Below are 18,348 nucleotides of genomic sequence, written 5' to 3' on the forward strand. Positions count from 1 at the left end.
CCTGTTGGTTCTGTTTTCTAAATATTTTCAATGCCTGTTTTCTTTCAAACCTATTTTCACTGTATTTATCAAGGTCTTCATCATGGCTCCAATGCATATTTCTAAAGTTTCAAAGCACCCCTGTAATTTAGACAGGATCCTGTCCAATCACCTACCACACTACTAAAAGATATTTCCAAAATGCAGATGTGACTGTGTCTTTTTTGCCCTTTAATAGACTGAAGTCAACCACAGGACAGAGAGTAAAAGCTACGTAAACTCAGTTGAGGTCTTCCACAATGGCGCCTACTTGCTGCTCCGACCGCATTTCCATCCGTGCTACCCCTTCAAATCCTAACTCAGCTGTCCCATGATGGGAAAAACATCCTGAAAAAATACCTTCTGCTCCATCTCTATTCAGTGTATATCTTCTCTTGCTTAATGTCATACTGAATTGTAGTCACTGATTCACGAGTCCATCTCTCCTAATGGACCCATCAGAGCTTTAAGAGTTGGGAGTGTGTCTTGGTACTTGCAGTGCCTAATTCAGAGGTAAGTTTGAATTGAAAAAAAAATCATGAAAACAGCTATATCATGTTTAATGCTTGCATTACGTTTTAAACCTACAACTACAACTGTAATCTACAAACACAGACATATGATTAATGTCACTTTGCCTCTGTATGAACATGTATATATAAACAAAATGTCAAAAACTTGTACAGAGTATACCCTCTCTATAAACATGGACCCTACATCTGCTTTAATTTTTGGAACAGTGTGCTTGAGGTCTATAGGTTTCAGAGGTAAAGCTTGTATCTTTATCCTTATAAATGTGCTACAGGGAAATTCTCATTGTCCAATTTTATATCTAATGTGAATATAATATCTTGGGCAAGAAAATAAAATCATAAAAGAGTTTGAGCTGTCTTGAGGGGGAATAGTGTGATGGTATGCATCTAGATGATGCTTTTGCAAAGTCTTTTTCCCTTACAGAATTCCAAGAATTTTAAAGAAAGAGTTCACCCACTCTTTAATTTCATACCCTACCATTATGAACTGCCAGCAATTCAGGACCACATAGATGGTGATCATCCATCTATATCTATTAACTCTCTTTGGACCCAAAAACTACTTTGAAAAAATTATCTTCAATTATCTAAAACCTGAAAATAAAAAAAATTAATCTAAATACAATTTAGAAGGTTGGTACAAGGAGGGAATTAAAAATCCACAAAGGCTCATTCTGACTATATTGAAGGAGGCCAGTGTTTTTCTGTAAGTTAGGTGAGTATTTACATTATGGAAAACTTCTGTGTTCTATAAGTAACAAAAGGAAAGCGAATGATTAATGCTAAACAGATCAAGTTTCCCTTTATTAAATACCATAACAATTACACATTTATATTATGAACTGTATTAAATTCAGTTCAATCAGCTCTAAGGCTCTTTAATTGTAAGTAAAACACCGTTAGGGTATAAATTGCCAATATATATGTTATATAAGCCTATTCTGTTTAAAATTTTACGACGTTTTCTCAATGGCCTTCACCTATTGGAGTAAATATTTTTACTATTTATTTTAAAAGATTTATTTTTAAAATGATGAAAATGCTTGTGTAGCTGTACCAAATAATTTAAATGGTTTAAAAAAGCCTATTTTTCACCATGTTTTTTTATTTTTAAACACTACAGCCTCACATATGATGAAAATATTTTATACATTATTGTAATCAAAATGCTATTTTACACAAATTGGAAAGAACTAAGAGAGGACTAAAGAAACTCTTCCACAGTAAATGAATTTAAACACCTAAAATATAGATTACTTAGAACTGGTGTCTGCAAAATTTTGTTTTAAGTAGAATTTCTTTTGGCCAGACACATTTTGATTCAAACGCTGAAGAGGCAGGCAGGAGGTCTGGATTCTAGACCAACATTTTTATGATTATTAATAAGTCATTTAACTTTTATATGCTTCAGTTTAAAAAACATAAAAATAAGCAAATTAAACTAGATTATTTTTAAGGGCCCTCCAGGTTTTACAGGTCATAGTTTATGAAACAACAACAACAACCAAAAACCAAGATCATATTGACTCCCCAGTTATCAGAATGGTTAACACAAAGTGCAGAAGACTGTGGATTTATAGTGGGAAGAGGATGCTTCTGAAATATTTTATAATTTGAGAACACAATCACGTCGGGCATTTATATTCCAATTTCCCACCTAGAACGCGGTGCGTGATTTTAACATTCCACGTCCCTGATGGCATTGCTTTGGGGTTACGTGCAACACAGAGGAGAGATACACTGACCATGTTCAATCAAATCCTTCAGCTGACACTGCAAAGATTCCAGAAGGATCTGGTTTTTAGTGCTCTATTTCTATTTCTGAGTCATTTAATTCAGCAGCAAATAGTTCTGCTGAGCGAGAAAATGGGGAAAGGAGAGGGAAGTGGAAACTTAACAACAAGACACATCCCAGGCATCCTCTGGTTCCTTTTCAACCACTCAGCAGAAGAGCAAGCCATCCCTCCATCGAGTCAACAACGTTCAGAACTCTTCAAACGTCAGGGAGATAAACTAACATCTGCCTAGACTGTCATTTCTCATTTGTCTGTCTTGTCACATGATAGTCTCTTTCCAGGATCTTCTTGGGCTTCTACCCTGAGAGCAGATTCCATTTAGGGCCCTGTCTAGGGACTCAGCCTCTAGAGGCCAAGATTTGGGAACTCTTGCCAATCCTGGGCTCAGCCATTTTCCTTGTTCAGTCCACAGTGCCAAGGACATGCAGCCCACGGGGCTGCTCTCTGAGCAATGGATTCTATGTCATAGGCAGAGAGTAACAGAACATTTAAAGAAAATGAGAAGCATTTCTTCTTTTGAAAGAAAAAGTACTCTTCTTAAAAAAAAAACATCATTCCTAATGAAACAAGCCTATTAGATCTTCATGTTTATCTTACATTAAAGAAGAATATCTGGAGGTACAACATAGATGATGCAGGCTGGGTGTCTGATTAACTTCTTGCGGTTAAAGACACATACAATAACTGTGATAAATATCTATTATTGTCTCATAGAGCAATACCAGAAAATCTAATATCTAATGAAAAAAAGAGAAACAAGGAAACCAATATGAGGTTCCATTCATAAATTGCAATTAGCTTTCAAAGACCAATATATTTCATTATGCATATAAATCTCGATAAGAGAAAACTGAAAATTTCATGACTTCAAAGCCTTCAATTAAAATTAAAATGTCTTATTTGAAAATTTGATTTTTTATGCATATGAAAGATAAAATGAAAAAAAGCATGAAATATTGAAATCAACTTTAACAAGTCCTACATTTAAGTGACCTAATGAAAATGAAATATGCAGCATGTGGCTCAAAGTATGAGTTTTTAATCTAAGGAAAGGGAAAATGAGCTTTAGTAATTGATTTTCATTTAATTAACACAACTGTCAAGAGAAATTATTTTGAATCTGAGTTGGATAACACATTTTTAAGTTTCAAAATGAAATATAAGTATTAGAATAATTCTACCCAGCATCTAGTGAGTGTTCAACCATTCTACAAATTCAGGCTATAAAGCTAAATCAAGCTGAGTGCAAATGTCAGAAGTGTTTGCACGGTCAGCAGAAAGTTTAATTTGTACTTTTATGAACTCACATTCATTTTTTCCTTACCTTTTAACCATAATCACAGCTCTTGTACGTTTCAGAGTGTGATTAAAATAAGAACAATAAATTGAACTCAAGTTTGGGGATGAAAACACACATTTCTTACCCTGGCAGAGTGGAGCAAGGGAATCCCACTGATACATGCCAACTGGATTTCGTCTACAGGTTGCATTGCTGTGGCCAATCATCCGATATCCAGGCTTGCAAAAATAATGCACTTTACTTCCAACTTCTCCTGCAGTCCTATTTAAAATACCACCATTCTTCAGGGTGTGGGTCAGGCTGCAGTAAGGTGCTATGGGCACACAAACACACATACACAAAACCAATAAATAAATGTTGCATTTCCCTTGATAAGAGATATAAATCAAATATCTCTATTGTTAAAATAGTGGGAAATCAGCACCAACACGGAAACTTGTACTAAAAGCATCCTCAGACCCAAAAGTGCTGGTGAGGATGTGGAGCAAAAGAAGTTCTTACTCATGCTGGTGGGGATGCGGGATAGCGCAGCCACTTTGGAGGACAGTTTGGCAGCTTCTTGCAAAACTAAACACACTCTTATCATATGACCCAGCAATCACACTCCTTTGTGTTTACCCAAAGGAGTTGAAAACTTGTGTCCACACAGACTCTTGCACACAGATGTTCATAGCAGCATTATTTAGAGTTGCCAAAACTCAGAAGCAACCAAGATGCCTGTCAGTAGGTGAATAAATAAACAAACTGTGGTCCACCCAATGTTTCTTTTTATTCAGCGCTAGAAAGAAATGATCTATCAACCCACGAAGAGACATGGAAGAACCTTCAATGTATGTGACTGAGTGAAAGAAGCCAACCTGAAAAGGCTACAGACTGTTGATTCCAATTTTACGACATTCTGGGAAAGGTAAAACTCTGGAGACAGTGAAAAGATCAGTGGCTTCCAGAGGCTGGTGGGGGAAGGATGGTAGAGCACAGAGGATTTTTCAGCAACTAAACTATTCTGCATTAATCCACGATGGTGGATACATGTCATTTTACACTTGTCCAAACCCACAGAACATCCAACATCAAGAGTGAACCCCAATGTGAACTACGGACTTTGGGTGATAACGATGTGTCAGTGTAGGTTCATTAACAAATGTGCCATCTGGTGAGGATGTTGAAAATGGAGATGGTTGTGCATGTGGGAAGCCAAGGAGTAAAGCGAAAATCTCTGTAACTTCCTCTCAATTTGACTGTGATCTGAAACTTCTAAAAAAAAAAAGTCTAAAAAATAAATTAATTAAAAATCCAGAAAAATCTAGAGCCAAAGGTCAAGTTTCTTAAGTTTGAAGTTTAGATTATCTGCAACTGTTAATCAATGTGATGGTGGAATTCTAACTTTCTGACAAAAAAAAAGAAAAAAAGTATCATTAAAATGGAGAAAATAGAAGAATATAACATTTTGCAATCAAGGCCATTAATTTTTTTCCTTGTTGTTGTTAAATGGTCTTGAGAATTGTACGATGATGTAGACGTTAAGCCTCTTTTTAACATATGGGATTTGAATACAATCTTTGAAAAAAATGCACTACTTCAGGTCAATGAAAATCTTACAATAGCTTTAATCATCACATCTGTAGGGAGACTTTTTAAAATTAGAGACAGGCATTTGTGAAAATCACAGTCTTACCTACACAGAATATAACATTTCAATGGCTAAAAAGCTCTGCATCTTATTTACACATTTAGAGAAAGAAAATCATTTTATTCTTACAAGACCAGTTTCACCGCAGCATAAAATCATATGAACTCCCTTCAGATGAATAAAACAATAAAATAAAGAAAGCTGGGAAGTCCTAGAGATCCGGGGTTCCTTTTGCAAGGAGAGGTTTTAAATGTACCACTTCCCTGTGGGGGTCCCATACAGAAAGCACACACACAGGTCTGAATGCTTAATGTTGAACCTTCCCTTCGAAATAAATTCAGAAGAAACCTTCTGAAGGCTTCATGTCATTGCATTGCCCAGAAGCGATGTCTGTGTGTCTGGCCTCGGTTGTCAAGCATGTTCCTGTGAGAAGCATCCTCAGACAACAGTCTCAGCTGGATGAGGTACCGTTTCATTTTTTTAATGGACTCATTTTTATTAAGTTAAAATCCACTAACTCTTATACGAAACTCTTGTCCCATTGGCATACCATTTTCCATGTTCAACTGTTGGAGACTAAATGTTTTAAGTTTTGAATGAACCAAAATATTTAGTTTAGGGAAGGTATGAGTATAATCAGGCACCCCAGCTACCAACTACCCAGAATTATTGTGCCAGTAAATTAAAATAATAATAACAATAAGGATGATGATGATGATGAAAAGTAGGAAGGCCAAGCCGACTGTAGACCCTGTTCCAGGTTTAGAGACAAGATAAAGTCTGAAATGCTCCTGAAGGGGCAGTGAGACCACATGGTTCTTGGGGTGTCACCTGTGATTTTGTCACAGTTCAGTCTGTTAAGAGAGATAATCTGCAGGATGACTGTCTAACTCTATAGGGTCCAATAATTATTTTCTTTCCTATTGACTGTGTTTCTTCTATCATCAGGCTGTCAAGATATCCCTTCCTTCCTAACTCATCTAGAACAAGATACAGAGGGGCTCAGAGTGGGGAGACATGGCACTGAAAAGCAAAGGGGAAGATTAGAACACGGGGTCCCACCTGTTCGACTCCTGGCTACGTTAAGAATTAAGAGGACCAGGGCCCAATCCTTACACTCTGCTGGTGGTGCTTTGGAAAAGCAGGTGAAGGAGGGAGACAGTCAAGTAGGAATCATGATGGAAGGTGGCGGGCAGAGTTGGCTATCCTGGGGTTTCTGGGTGTATGTCAGCCAGTCTGTAGTTCTGACTCTTCCATTACTGAAGCTTATTTCACTTACTCTCATTTACTTCATTTAAGGGCCATTTTTCGCTCAACACTCAGCAGTTTATTGAATTGACTTGAACCTCAATGGACAAGCACTTGTTTTTTGTTGTTGTTGTTTTGTTTGTTAATCACGTAGATCAATTACATTGCTCTTACGCCTGACGACCAATGCTTCACACGTGTAAGGCAAACAAAGGTTTGTGACGCAACACGTGCTTATATTATGGGCTGCAGCTCCCTTGCCCACAATGTTACAGCTCAGGGATCTTCACTGAATCACTGCTCTGAAATTACTGGTGATGAACTCCTAGCAGAGGTCACTGACTCATCAAACTTTAAGTGAAAATCTGTTCAAAGATCTATCTGTATCTATTTCTATAGAGAGATAAATAGATAGGTCCATTCACAGAACAACAGCTTATAGCCTTCTCTAAAACTCTTTTTCCTACTTTCCCAACACTGTTTAACAAAGAGAATCTTCTTGTTCTATAATGAATGAAAATATCCCTTGAAAGACAGAATTCAAAGTATAATCACATCGCCAGGCTACTAAGTAATTTGCCACAGATAAAACAAGATAAATTATGTTCACCATTATTTCCCCTGCACTGTCCACTTTTGCTCATTGGAAATAAATTCAAACAATTCTACAGGTCTGAGTACTTATTTTTCGGAACAAGGAATTTGATGAACACAAATCCAATCACTGCCCTAATGCTCTCAATACCCATTTGAATGAAGCGATTTCAACTGTGAGCTCTTTGTTGATAAGCTTTTTGAATGGCTACTTTGAGCAAAGGCGGGAAAACAGAAGTCTGAGCATATTTTATTAAACATCATAGAGGAAGCATGAGTGAATTTCATGCCTCCTGTCCTTACATCAAGAGCTATTTCAAAACCCTGATGCTTTTTACTATTTCATGACGTCTACCAATCAGAGAGAGCTAAAATATTCTTAAAACTACTAAGACCTTTCGCTGTTCCTCCCTCAGGGTGTTCCCATCACTGAGGATGTACTACAGGCATTGGAATAAGCAGCCTCTGGGAGGTACACTGGTCAATGAAATGCACAGAGTGGGCATCTCCCTTGGGAAATATATCTCAATTGTTAGCACGGATACTGTTGAGTGAGACACTGAGAAAAGGTTAGATAATTTGCTTATGAGGAATTTAAATTGTCTGTCTACTGTTTTTGTAGGGCAGTATAAACATTAGGTGTCAGGCTGGTCACACTGACAAACGTACACAGGGTCTAATCTCTCATAAATGTATTAACTGATTTAATTAATATAAAAAACTACTGACAGAAAGTGATTGAAATATATGGGGAAAGAACAAAATAATTTAAATGTTGATAAGGAAATTTATATGTAAACATATTTATTTTGTATATGTTTATATGTGTGTGTGTATATATCTATATGCCATGTCTGCATAAAGATAAAGAGACATACGAATATATAATCAATAAAAAGACATACTATTAATAATAAGATGTTATTATTACTCATACAATTAAACGCAGGGACTTCCCTGGTGGTCCAGTGGTTAAGAATTCACCTTCCAATGCAGGGGACGTGGGTTTGATCCCTGGTGGGGGAAGTAAGATCCAAGATCACACATGCCGCGGGACAACTAAGCCCGTGTGCCGCAACTAGAGAAGCCCGCGAGCCACAAGGAAGATCCCTGAGTGCCGCAACTAAGACCCAACGCAGCCAAATAAACAAATAAATAAATAAATTTAAATTTAAAAAAATTAAATGCAATATGATTATCTCCTCCTGATTGTCTCCTTAGCCTTTAAACATATTTTAAAATTAATTTATATTATATTACTTTATTTTGGGGGGAAATGTCTTTGCTTTCTGTGGCATGCAATTCAATGGTTTATGATTTTAGCAACAAAAAATTTTAATAGTAATCAACAGATAGTTTATTTTCCCTAATGTAGTTTAGAGATATCACTCAGAGTAATTTCCCATCATATTATTTCTATTGAAGTTAATTATTCATCTTCAGAAATTAGGTTTATACTATAAATCTTTATCTATTGTAATTTTTTAATTTAATGCAGATCCTTCGTATTAAAAATACTTTTATATTAAATCTTAACCTCACTTACTAACCTGAATAACGAATCTTGAATCCTTTTTTACTGGTTGCATGATCAGTGGACCAGCGGAGATATAACTGATTACTCTTGCTTGTAAAATTCGACTGTTCAGTATGGTTTCCACTCAAGACCACTAACAGAGGACTTTGACCAGAAGAGCCTAAATAAAACAGAAAAAACAAAAAGGTTATGATATGAATTAGCACCTACAAAATGCAGACTACTTTTACTTTTGATTAAATTAGAGTCTAGCTATACAATATACAGCTATTTAGTTCCAAAGGAGACAAAGAATTCCAAATAAATAAAGCAGCAGATACATTCTCTGTTAAAAAATAATAATAAAAGAAACAATAGCCAACCAAAATAAGTTCAGACATATATGCTACTAATACATAATACTTAAATCGAACAAAAAGTTACCTATAAAACAAGAGTAGTTTAAAAACTGAAAGTAGTTTTTACTATTATTAGTATTTACAACATTGAATGGATATAGGGAATGGACATTTTCATGCGATACTAGTGAAAGTATAAGTTAGTATAATCACTTTGGAGAGCAATTTGGTAATATCCAATACAATTGAAGGTTTTAATTATATTTTTTATAAACTCCAACATATGTGCACAAGTGTTATTTATACAGCAAAATGTTTATTCCAGCATTTTTATGGCAAAATTTAGATCCTAAGTTGTGGTTTGGGGTTTTAAAAAGGCATTAAAAGTTTTTTCAAAGAAATTCTACACAGCATTTAAAATTAATGAACTAGATAAACATGTATCAGTGTAGGTAATTTTTAAAATAGCATATTAACAAGTGAAATCTGTTTGCAGATAAATATAATATGATAGCAATTGTGTAAACATTCAAAAGTGTGCAATATACAAATTGTGAGTGTGTATGTGTGTGTGAGTGTGTATGTGTAGTCTCTGTTACCAAGATGGAAACTAGCAAGTTCCTCACAAGTGAAGACCACCATCTTTCTTCTGACACCTTTCTCAATTGCGTTCTCTAATGATTAAAGTCCTATTTTGTTTTTAAATTGAGGAATAAGCACTACTGGAGCCGTAGAGAGTAATAAACTCTTGGGTTATTAAAGCTTAAAATCAATATATTCAACTTTTTTTCTTTTTTGGTCAACTCAAGAGCTATAAAAGAGCCAGTGTCTTTCAAAAAACAAAACAAAACAGATGCAATGAACATGACACTTACTTCAACAAAAATGCCAACGCTTAAAAAATTATTCATATAAAATTCTGACCTTTCATTTTAGAGAGAACTCTTTGACAGTGAAACACACCTAGTCATAGATCTCTGGTAATTTCGACAGCAACTGCTTTGATATTATCTCTATTATCTGTTTTGCTTATGGTTTATAATGGGCTTGATCTGTCTATATTTTAGGAAGACCACATTGTAAATGCTTCAGGCCTAAATTATTGATAATGATTTTGCTCCTGAAATAAGACGTAGAAGCACTGCCAGCTAAATTTCAATTCAACCAAGGTGAAACAAAGCAACAGGCATACATTTAGAGTGATTGTGTAAATACATATAACTATATACTGCATGTATAGGAATATGTAAGCATATACACACACAAACACACACACACAGCCCCTGAGGTTAACTGCTTGTCTGTACTTTTTTATGACACCTAATTGGCCTTAAGATAGTTTCCCCGATTCCTCATTGACAAAAGAAGCCCATTTTTGTACTTGGCTAATGCATTACTTCTTCCCACCCTAAAGGCTAAGAGGAGAGTCTTCAGTAGTATGTGTCCGTTTTAACGCACCCTTAAAAACCGTCTGAAAATGAAAATATTACCCTTCAGTTCTCTGTTCCTATGTATGTAAGTATGAGTTTAATTTCCAATTTAGCAGCTCATCTTTGGAAATACATAAATTGATTCATCAAGTGTCTATCCATAGAAGCAACTTGACTATTATGATTCATCAAGTCACTAAGAGACATATAAACACACAGAGAATCAATTACAGTAATTTTCTTCACTGAATTGATTGTTATTTATCTGAACTCAATGACAAATCCATCAGAACATGTAAAAACCCTCTTATTATGTACAGCCGTAATTGTATCATGGTGTAATATTCTGGGCTATGATAATGCTTCTGTACAAAGAAAAATTATTAACATCAGTTCCATTTCAAATTGACAATTCAACCACATACTACGTTTAAGCATAGCATTGTTATATTAAAAGTTCATTAGAACTGTACAAAAATGCATGACTCATGTTGAAAACAGTATTAGCATTTGTTCAGTAAGCTATTTCACTAATCTAAAAAAACTGTACATTAAAGACTCCTATAGCACTTATGACCCAGAAATCTCTGTGAGCCATTACTTTTATATATTTCTAGTAAAATAATCATTTAGACTGATTAAAGTACTTTTAGCCCTCTTAAATTTCCTAAAATATCTTCTAAATCAATATAATCTTAGAAGAAGGGAAAGGAAGATCTTTTGAAATCATCTACTTCAAAGCCCCACATTAAAGAATTAAAGAATGATTAAAGTTAATTCAGTACATTTTCAGGGTGTGTCACCAGCATCCTAATGGTTTAAAAGTTGCAACATTAGGAACGGCATGGAAATGTTTTACCTACCGCTTGATCTCTGAGACCACACAAGCCCAAGAATAATTCATTTTCTGTTTGGGGGAGATGTAATTTACTTCAAGAAAATATTCAAGTTCTTGCGTTACAGAAACATTATAGTGGCATCCTTATTACATTATGCATAGATCACTGGTATGTAAACAAAGTTTAAAGAGACTTACCATCAAATACTTCCAGTGCATCAAACTGCTTTTCACTTTGGAAAATGTCCACGAAGATGGTGATGTTGTAGTTTGGCTCCACTCTGATGCTCCACGAGCACGTCTGGGAGTTAAAATAGTTGCCTGGATACCCTGGACTAAGGATGACCCCAGAAGATGCTGTCCGGACTTCACTGGCTGGGCATTGTGCTAAGGAACAACGCACCAGTAAAAGTTCTCCTTAACAAAATGAATCCAACTTCAACAGGATAGTTTCTAACCCTGGCTATACAAGCTCATGAAAGAAAACAACAACAACAACAAAGCAATCCTACTGAGATGTGACCAAATTTAATACAGGACACAAACAGAACAGGAAAGCAACATTTTAACATCACCCTATAATTTAAAACATAATTATGTATAATATATATATGTTGATATACAGATGAGATAGAAGAGATTGGTAGATGATATACAGATGATTGACAGATAGCCATAGATGGATAGATAAATCCTATTTAACCCTAAGGAGACCAAGAGTCAAAGAGATTAAGTCTGTCAACCCAATCCTAGGGCAGCCAAGCTGAGGTAGCTGTCAACTTGAGAAGAAGAAGCACTGAGCCTGAAAGTTTTCTTTACCTGGAGAAGGTGGAGAAGCCATGGTCTGGCTCCCGCTGATCTGCCACTGGTGAGGGGAGGAGGGACCCCTGACACAGGGACAGTTCATACATACATGCCTTTCACTCCTCATCCACTGTCTATGACTGAATTGCCCACACACCTCACTTAACTTAGGGCAGGTGCCTCGTGGACTCAACCGCAGGATCCCAAGTTTTCAACTAAAGTGTAAGACCTCACCTTTTCAATGTAATATTACAAAAACATTGTGAAATTATACACGATGATAATAAAATTATATTTATTTCTGCCTTTGATTATACTTTTAATTATATTTAGAACAGTAAATTTTAAACATTTGATGGGATTGCTTGGGACTGATAAGAGATGAGCCATATGGGACACCTGGGTTTCTAATGTCTAAAGTGGGAGTGATTTCTAATGGGTTAATTTATCATGAATGAATCATTAAGATAATATGGACACCTTGACACAATTTTCCCTCTCACTGTTTTTCATTATTCAACTACTCCAAGTTAATCACAATAAAACTAATCTGTGTAGGTATGAATGCAAAAGAAAATCACCAAAGTCTCTTAATCAGTCATTTCTCTCATTGCTAATTTAAGTATCCTCCAGAAACAGTTTGTCAACAGAATTATTAAGAGAAAATTATTTCTCTTATTGGTGATGGTTCAACAATAAACAAAGACGTACCAAAACTATTTACAAAATGTTTAAAAAGTTAAATGATCTGCTTTTCCTCAATGGAAAAGAGCTTCTATCAATGGAAGTGTGTCTTATTTGTTGAGTTATCTCCTTTTAATTAATGAAATGTGTATTATTTATGAATACATTTCAAAACCCAAACAGATGAGAAAGCTTATATGTTTTGATTCAAGTAATGGTTAAAAAAAGTATCTTCCCCCCTTTCTTTCATTTAACTTAGTATTCCAATTGAGATGTATCTTAAAATTTAGAAAATGCTTAGGGATAAAATCACCGAGGATGAAACATTTCATAGAACCTTTTTAATAAATGTGTATTTTGGGTAGATTTTAAAGTATACTTACAGTGTTAATTAATGGCAAGTAATATAAAAAATAATTTAAACCAAAACACATAGACCAAACAACTTAGTTTAAAAAGTATCTTCTTCTGTGTTGATGGTAAGATCACTCTGTAAAATATACTATGGCCTTTCAGAAATGAACGTGTTGATGTTAATAAAATAAAATTAGAGTTTTTTCTGTCTGCATGTGTGCAGGGCCTGGGGTTTTAGGATCTCCTGGGACTTGTTTTGAATTTACAATAAGAGCCAGAGGTTGGCTGTAACTAGACAGCAATAAAGCTCCTCCTCAGGGTTATAATCAGATCAAAAACATGCAAATGTTTTTCTTCAATCTAAAGCACTATGTGGGCAGACAGTGCTACAACGTCTGACCACATGCCTGCCTGTTCCTGACGTGAAGATGCTACAGAGCACATGTCATTGTGTGTTAATACACGGGAGAAGTAGTTAACCTGCATCTCTGTCTTGCGATTTCATCACCACAACTATAGCTATTAGACAACACTGGGACAGCAGACCACCTGGAAACAGAAAACCATCCACCTGCTGAAATGCACCTGGAGAGCTGAGAGCACAACCCAGGGCGTGATTAGAGATGAGATGCAGATTCTTAAACACAGCTATTCTGATTCCCTGTTTCTGTTTTTTAGAGAAGATAAAATGAAAACATCAGTGAGATTATTTGCTTCATTTCTTTTTACGACCCTTCACAGTATTTCTTTCAGACACACATACTGTTTGGAAGATGCACTGAGTCTGTCTCCAGGTGAACGGAGGTGCCTACACTCCTGTGTTTCTCACGCTCCCTCCCACGTGCCCATCCCTTCCCTTCCTCTGGAAACTGTTGCTAGGAGCAACAGCCATTGACAGCGGGAAGGTTTCAGAGACCGTAGGCTCCCCTAAGCCGAGCCCTCCGTGCTAAAAACACCCTGTTTCCCACGGGGGCTATCGGAGGCTTCCCACCCCTGGGAAGCATCTGCGTCAGGGTCCTGGCAAAGACGCCTCTGAAGGAACATGCTGCTGAGACATCGGCCTGAGCTTTGCGTCCCCTCCCTCTGCGCAGTTGCTCCTTGAGCTTACTTTTGGAGAAAAATCCAGTGTGAGCCTTAAAACCCAAAGCACCTTGCAGGGCTTCAGCAAAAGTAATGGACTCAAACATTAGGATTTATAAATAAGATTAACTCTTAAGAGCACATCTAGGTATGAAAGAATTGTGATACGGAGAACTCTGTCACCCGGAGGCCTGGAGACGTGTTACTGTCACACTTATGCTTCCCAAGGAATGGCCACTCTTTGAAGGTCACTGATGGTCTTCAGTGTTCATTGATAATGCATGTTTCTAATTTTTAAAAACAATAACCATTGATGGATTTCCATTGTTTATGGGATGAAGCCACCTGACACTGAAGCCCTTTTACAATCTGGCGTCCTTTAGTTTTCCAGCCCACTTAATGCCATTTCCTCAAACACACCCTAACAACAAGCTGCTGGGGGTCACCTCCTCTTTCTTGGATGCCCTATGTCCTTTCACACTTCCAAACCTTTCTTACTGCTTCTCTTCACTTTTTGAAATGCTTCTCTCTTTTTTTAACTTGAGAAGAGTCACTTTCGTGATAGCTTTCTGTGCTATACTTGGCCTCTGTCCCAGGTTCCTGGCACAGAGCTCCCCAAACCCTTGGAATTTCCTGAGGGTTGGGAGTGTCTTTGAATTGAGTTAAACTGTGGGACACTCAGCTGGTGTCTAAAGAAAATGCGAGAATTGCTTGGTGGTGTTGAAAAACATTCCAGACCCTCATTCATTTTTTTTTTTTTTAAATGAGGCTAAGTATCCAACAAGGTAATATTTATCTGTAAAAAGTGTGAACTTTCAGAACAATTTACTCCCATTGTTCCCAAGGAACAATCAACCACCCTAAAGTGGTGATAATTTTCAAAGCAGAACTTCTAAAAGTGTGGTTATGACATTTGAAGAAGTAGGACTCATAACTAGTACAATTTTTCATCAAGAATTTATTGGGGAATTGGCCCCCACTTGAGCCCAATCAAATAATAGAAAAGTACTGGAAGAAAAATAATAATTAAGTGCTTAAGTGTTTAAGTATTTGATAGAAGACATCCGAGTCCCTATTTCCTTTCTTAAATAATGAGGCGTTTAGGGAATGACAGCTAAGATAACTCAGTTCATTCTAAACAAATTTACTCTTGAACTGAAACAGGAGAGAACTAGGTCATCCTACATAGTAATTCCTATGAGTTCAGTAGGGCCTGGGGACCTCTGGGCTGAGTACAGGGCGCCTGTCTTGTTAGCTGGACACTGCCTGCAAACGTGTGAGAGCGGAAGTAATGTAGAGAATGATGCCCCTGTTGTGTTGATTTACTCTGCTCCTGGATTGTCATGAATCAATTTCATTTAAGTGAAAACCAGGTTAATCTTGGGGAGAGACAACAGAATGGAGGCATGTTCCCTATTTTTAAAGTAGCATGTTAAATAAACATTTCTGCCTTTCTTCATTAATCAGCTAAGACCACCCTTGCTGAAAGTCACCTATTCTGAGAAATTTAAGGCTGTGTTTGGTGGGATTAAAATCTGCCTTCAACATGTAAAGATTTACCTCAGTTAATTTTTATATAAAATGGCAAAAGATGAAACTTTTATACCCACCCCCTCTACCACCTTGAGAAAAGAATCCTCTGGAGATCACTGTCGCTGAGGTAACGTGGTCCTGACACACTGGTTTTTCCAGGAAAAAAATGACATCAGTGTCCTGACTTAGCGCCCCATGCGACCCCCTGCTTCTAACAGAGGCAGCTAGAGGCAGGGTTTCAGCGGCACCGCAACCACGAGGGTCCCGCAAGTGTTTAAAGCAAGAGGCAAAGGGCGGGGGGCCCCCTCCTGCAGGCCCACTGGCTCGCACTGGCTCGCACGTGGGTGCAATTCCAAAGTACTTTTTTCTCAGAAACAACCTAAGTTACTTTGGTTATTTAATAATAATTCATTCCAGATTTTCTTCAGGTGTTGAAAATCGTTTCCCTCTATAAGAGTGACTGAAATTCTGCCTCATTAGTAATGAAAATGCACAAAGTTACCAGATATTCTGGAAGAATCAATTCATGGGCCTGAGCACTTGCAAAATCAATACTATTGCAATGCAAAGAAAATTGCCTTTTATAGGGTAGATAATTAACATTACAAATCGCTTAGAATTAATTTAATATTCACTTCATCTTTACACCAATCCCATAAATGATGCAGATAAATGATCCTCATTACACATGATGCTCAGAAGATTAGTAACCAAGGTCACTTGATAATCAAATCTAGACTCTGGGTCTTCTCTTCCTAAATGTTGGCCCTTTTAAATGTTTCACTATCCCTAATGAATGATAATATTCAAATTCCCTGAAAGGGGAGAGTTCCATTCTTTAAAGGAAATAAACGTGACTGTGATTTTGAAGTTACAAAATAAAATCTATCTTGGAAAGCTCTTTGACAGGCAACCAGTCATACTTCTGACTTATACTGAGACATTTTAGCTTATTTACGCCTCTTCCAAATCTTTTTTTCTTCCAATAGTGTTTAAAAGTGGTGCCTTTAAGTAATGTATTTTAAATGATCTAATGATATTCAAATCAATTGAATCAATAGATTCAACCTCATATTTTGTTCTGCTATTATATATTATCTGTTATTGCATATGGTCTATGCAATTTAAAGCCGTAAAAATATGAAATGTGTGCATTTATTGTATGCAACATATGTGCATTTCAATATCTATACATTTTACAGAAAAAAAATAGTAAACACTATATAATTTTCTGCATGCTAAAGAATTCAGAGGGAAATGTAGTGATGCTTGCAATTTGCCTTGAATGTATCAAAAATATAGATAGATTAATGGATGGATAGACAGATAAGAGAAACGTGACAAAGGATATGTAGTAAATATTAATGGTGGAACTTAGGCAATGGGTATTATTTTTAAATTATTTCAGCTTTGCCATATGTATGAAAATTTTCCTGACAAACTGTTGGGAAACAGCAAGACTTCTTATTTGATGTAGGTTTGATTTATTTTGTGGAGCTAACTAAAAGCAAGGGTAAGATATTTCTGTTAGCGGGTGATTTTAATTGCAATGGAATCATAACACAGATAGAGACAAATCCAGATGCATACAAAGAAATTCAGACACATACAAGGAAGTTCAGACCAATACAAGTCACACCGTGTTCCGTGTTGAACAAGCATATTTGTAGTATAAACTTCATACCTTCACACGTCGGGGGAGAGCCTTCAAACTGCAGTTGGGCGCCGAGCACACAGGTCAGCGTGTCCGTCCCGGACAGCGTGTACCCAGGGTGGCACTGGTACTTCACGGAGTCTCCTGAAGGAGCCAGCACAGCATATGCTTGAAGATTCTGTCTCCAGGACACGCAGCGTGGGAATGTATTAAACACGCATGCGGCTTAAGTGAGTGCGCAAACTGTTTCTGAATCAAGATCGGTATTCATGTGTGGTCTGTTTAATGAAATGGTGTCATTTTCAGTTCTTAATTTATAAAAATGCTGTGTTAAATGTAACCAATATTTCTACAGAAATTATGTAGCAGATTTTTCTTCTTTGACTGATGTGTCTATGTTCATTCCCCTTTGCCCATGGCTACTAAAAAAAAAAGAAAAGGAAAGAAGGAAGGAAGGAAGGAAGGAAAGGAAGAAAGAAAGAAAGAGAGAGAGGGAGGGAGGGAGAGAGGGAGGAAGGAAGGAAGGAAGGAAGGAGGAAAGAAAAAGAAAGAAAGAGAGAGAGAGGGAGGGAGGGAGGGAAGAAGGAAGGAAGGAAGAAAGAGAGAAAGAAAAGAGAAATAGATGCTTGGGATTTAAGGTTGTACAACAGAATGGCTTTAATGCATCCAGAGAGGGCTATACAATGAACTTGGCCTAATTAGCACAATGCTCTCATTAACTAAGCCCTTAGGAGTAGAGCATAAATTAGGTCACATGGTTTGACCACTGGTCTGAAACAGGGTGTGACAACAGGACAGAGTATTTGTAATTGAGACAGAGAAATCCTGCATCGCAACAACTATACGGCAAACATACGCCACGGCTGGTCTCCTATTGTGACCTGATGATTGTTTAATGAAACAGATCATTAATATAAAATGAAAAAACAGAATCTCTAAATATTATCATTAAATGTATTCACCAATTGTATTCCAGT

The 18,348-nt window shown here is 36.7% G+C and overlaps 1 protein-coding gene across 1 annotated transcript in view; it reads right to left on the bottom strand.

The window, feature by feature from the left end:
* CSMD1 (CUB and Sushi multiple domains 1) overlaps positions 1–18,348 on the bottom strand; it is a 1,790,960-nt gene that overhangs the window by 110,188 nt on the left and 1,662,424 nt on the right. Inside the window, exons 44-47 of the mRNA XM_082374695.1 lie at positions 17,402–17,596; positions 11,461–11,649; positions 8,670–8,816; positions 3,772–3,960 (exon numbers count right to left, since the gene is read on the bottom strand). Of these exons, the coding sequence (XP_082230821.1) occupies positions 3,772–3,960; positions 8,670–8,816; positions 11,461–11,649; positions 17,402–17,596 (720 nt within the window). The remainder of the gene's footprint in view (positions 1–3,771; positions 3,961–8,669; positions 8,817–11,460; positions 11,650–17,401; positions 17,597–18,348) is intronic.

Source organism: Balaenoptera borealis (genome assembly GCF_965194805.1).
Source record: "Balaenoptera borealis genome assembly, chromosome: 21".
NCBI classification, from domain to species: Eukaryota; Metazoa; Chordata; class Mammalia; order Artiodactyla; family Balaenopteridae; genus Balaenoptera; species Balaenoptera borealis.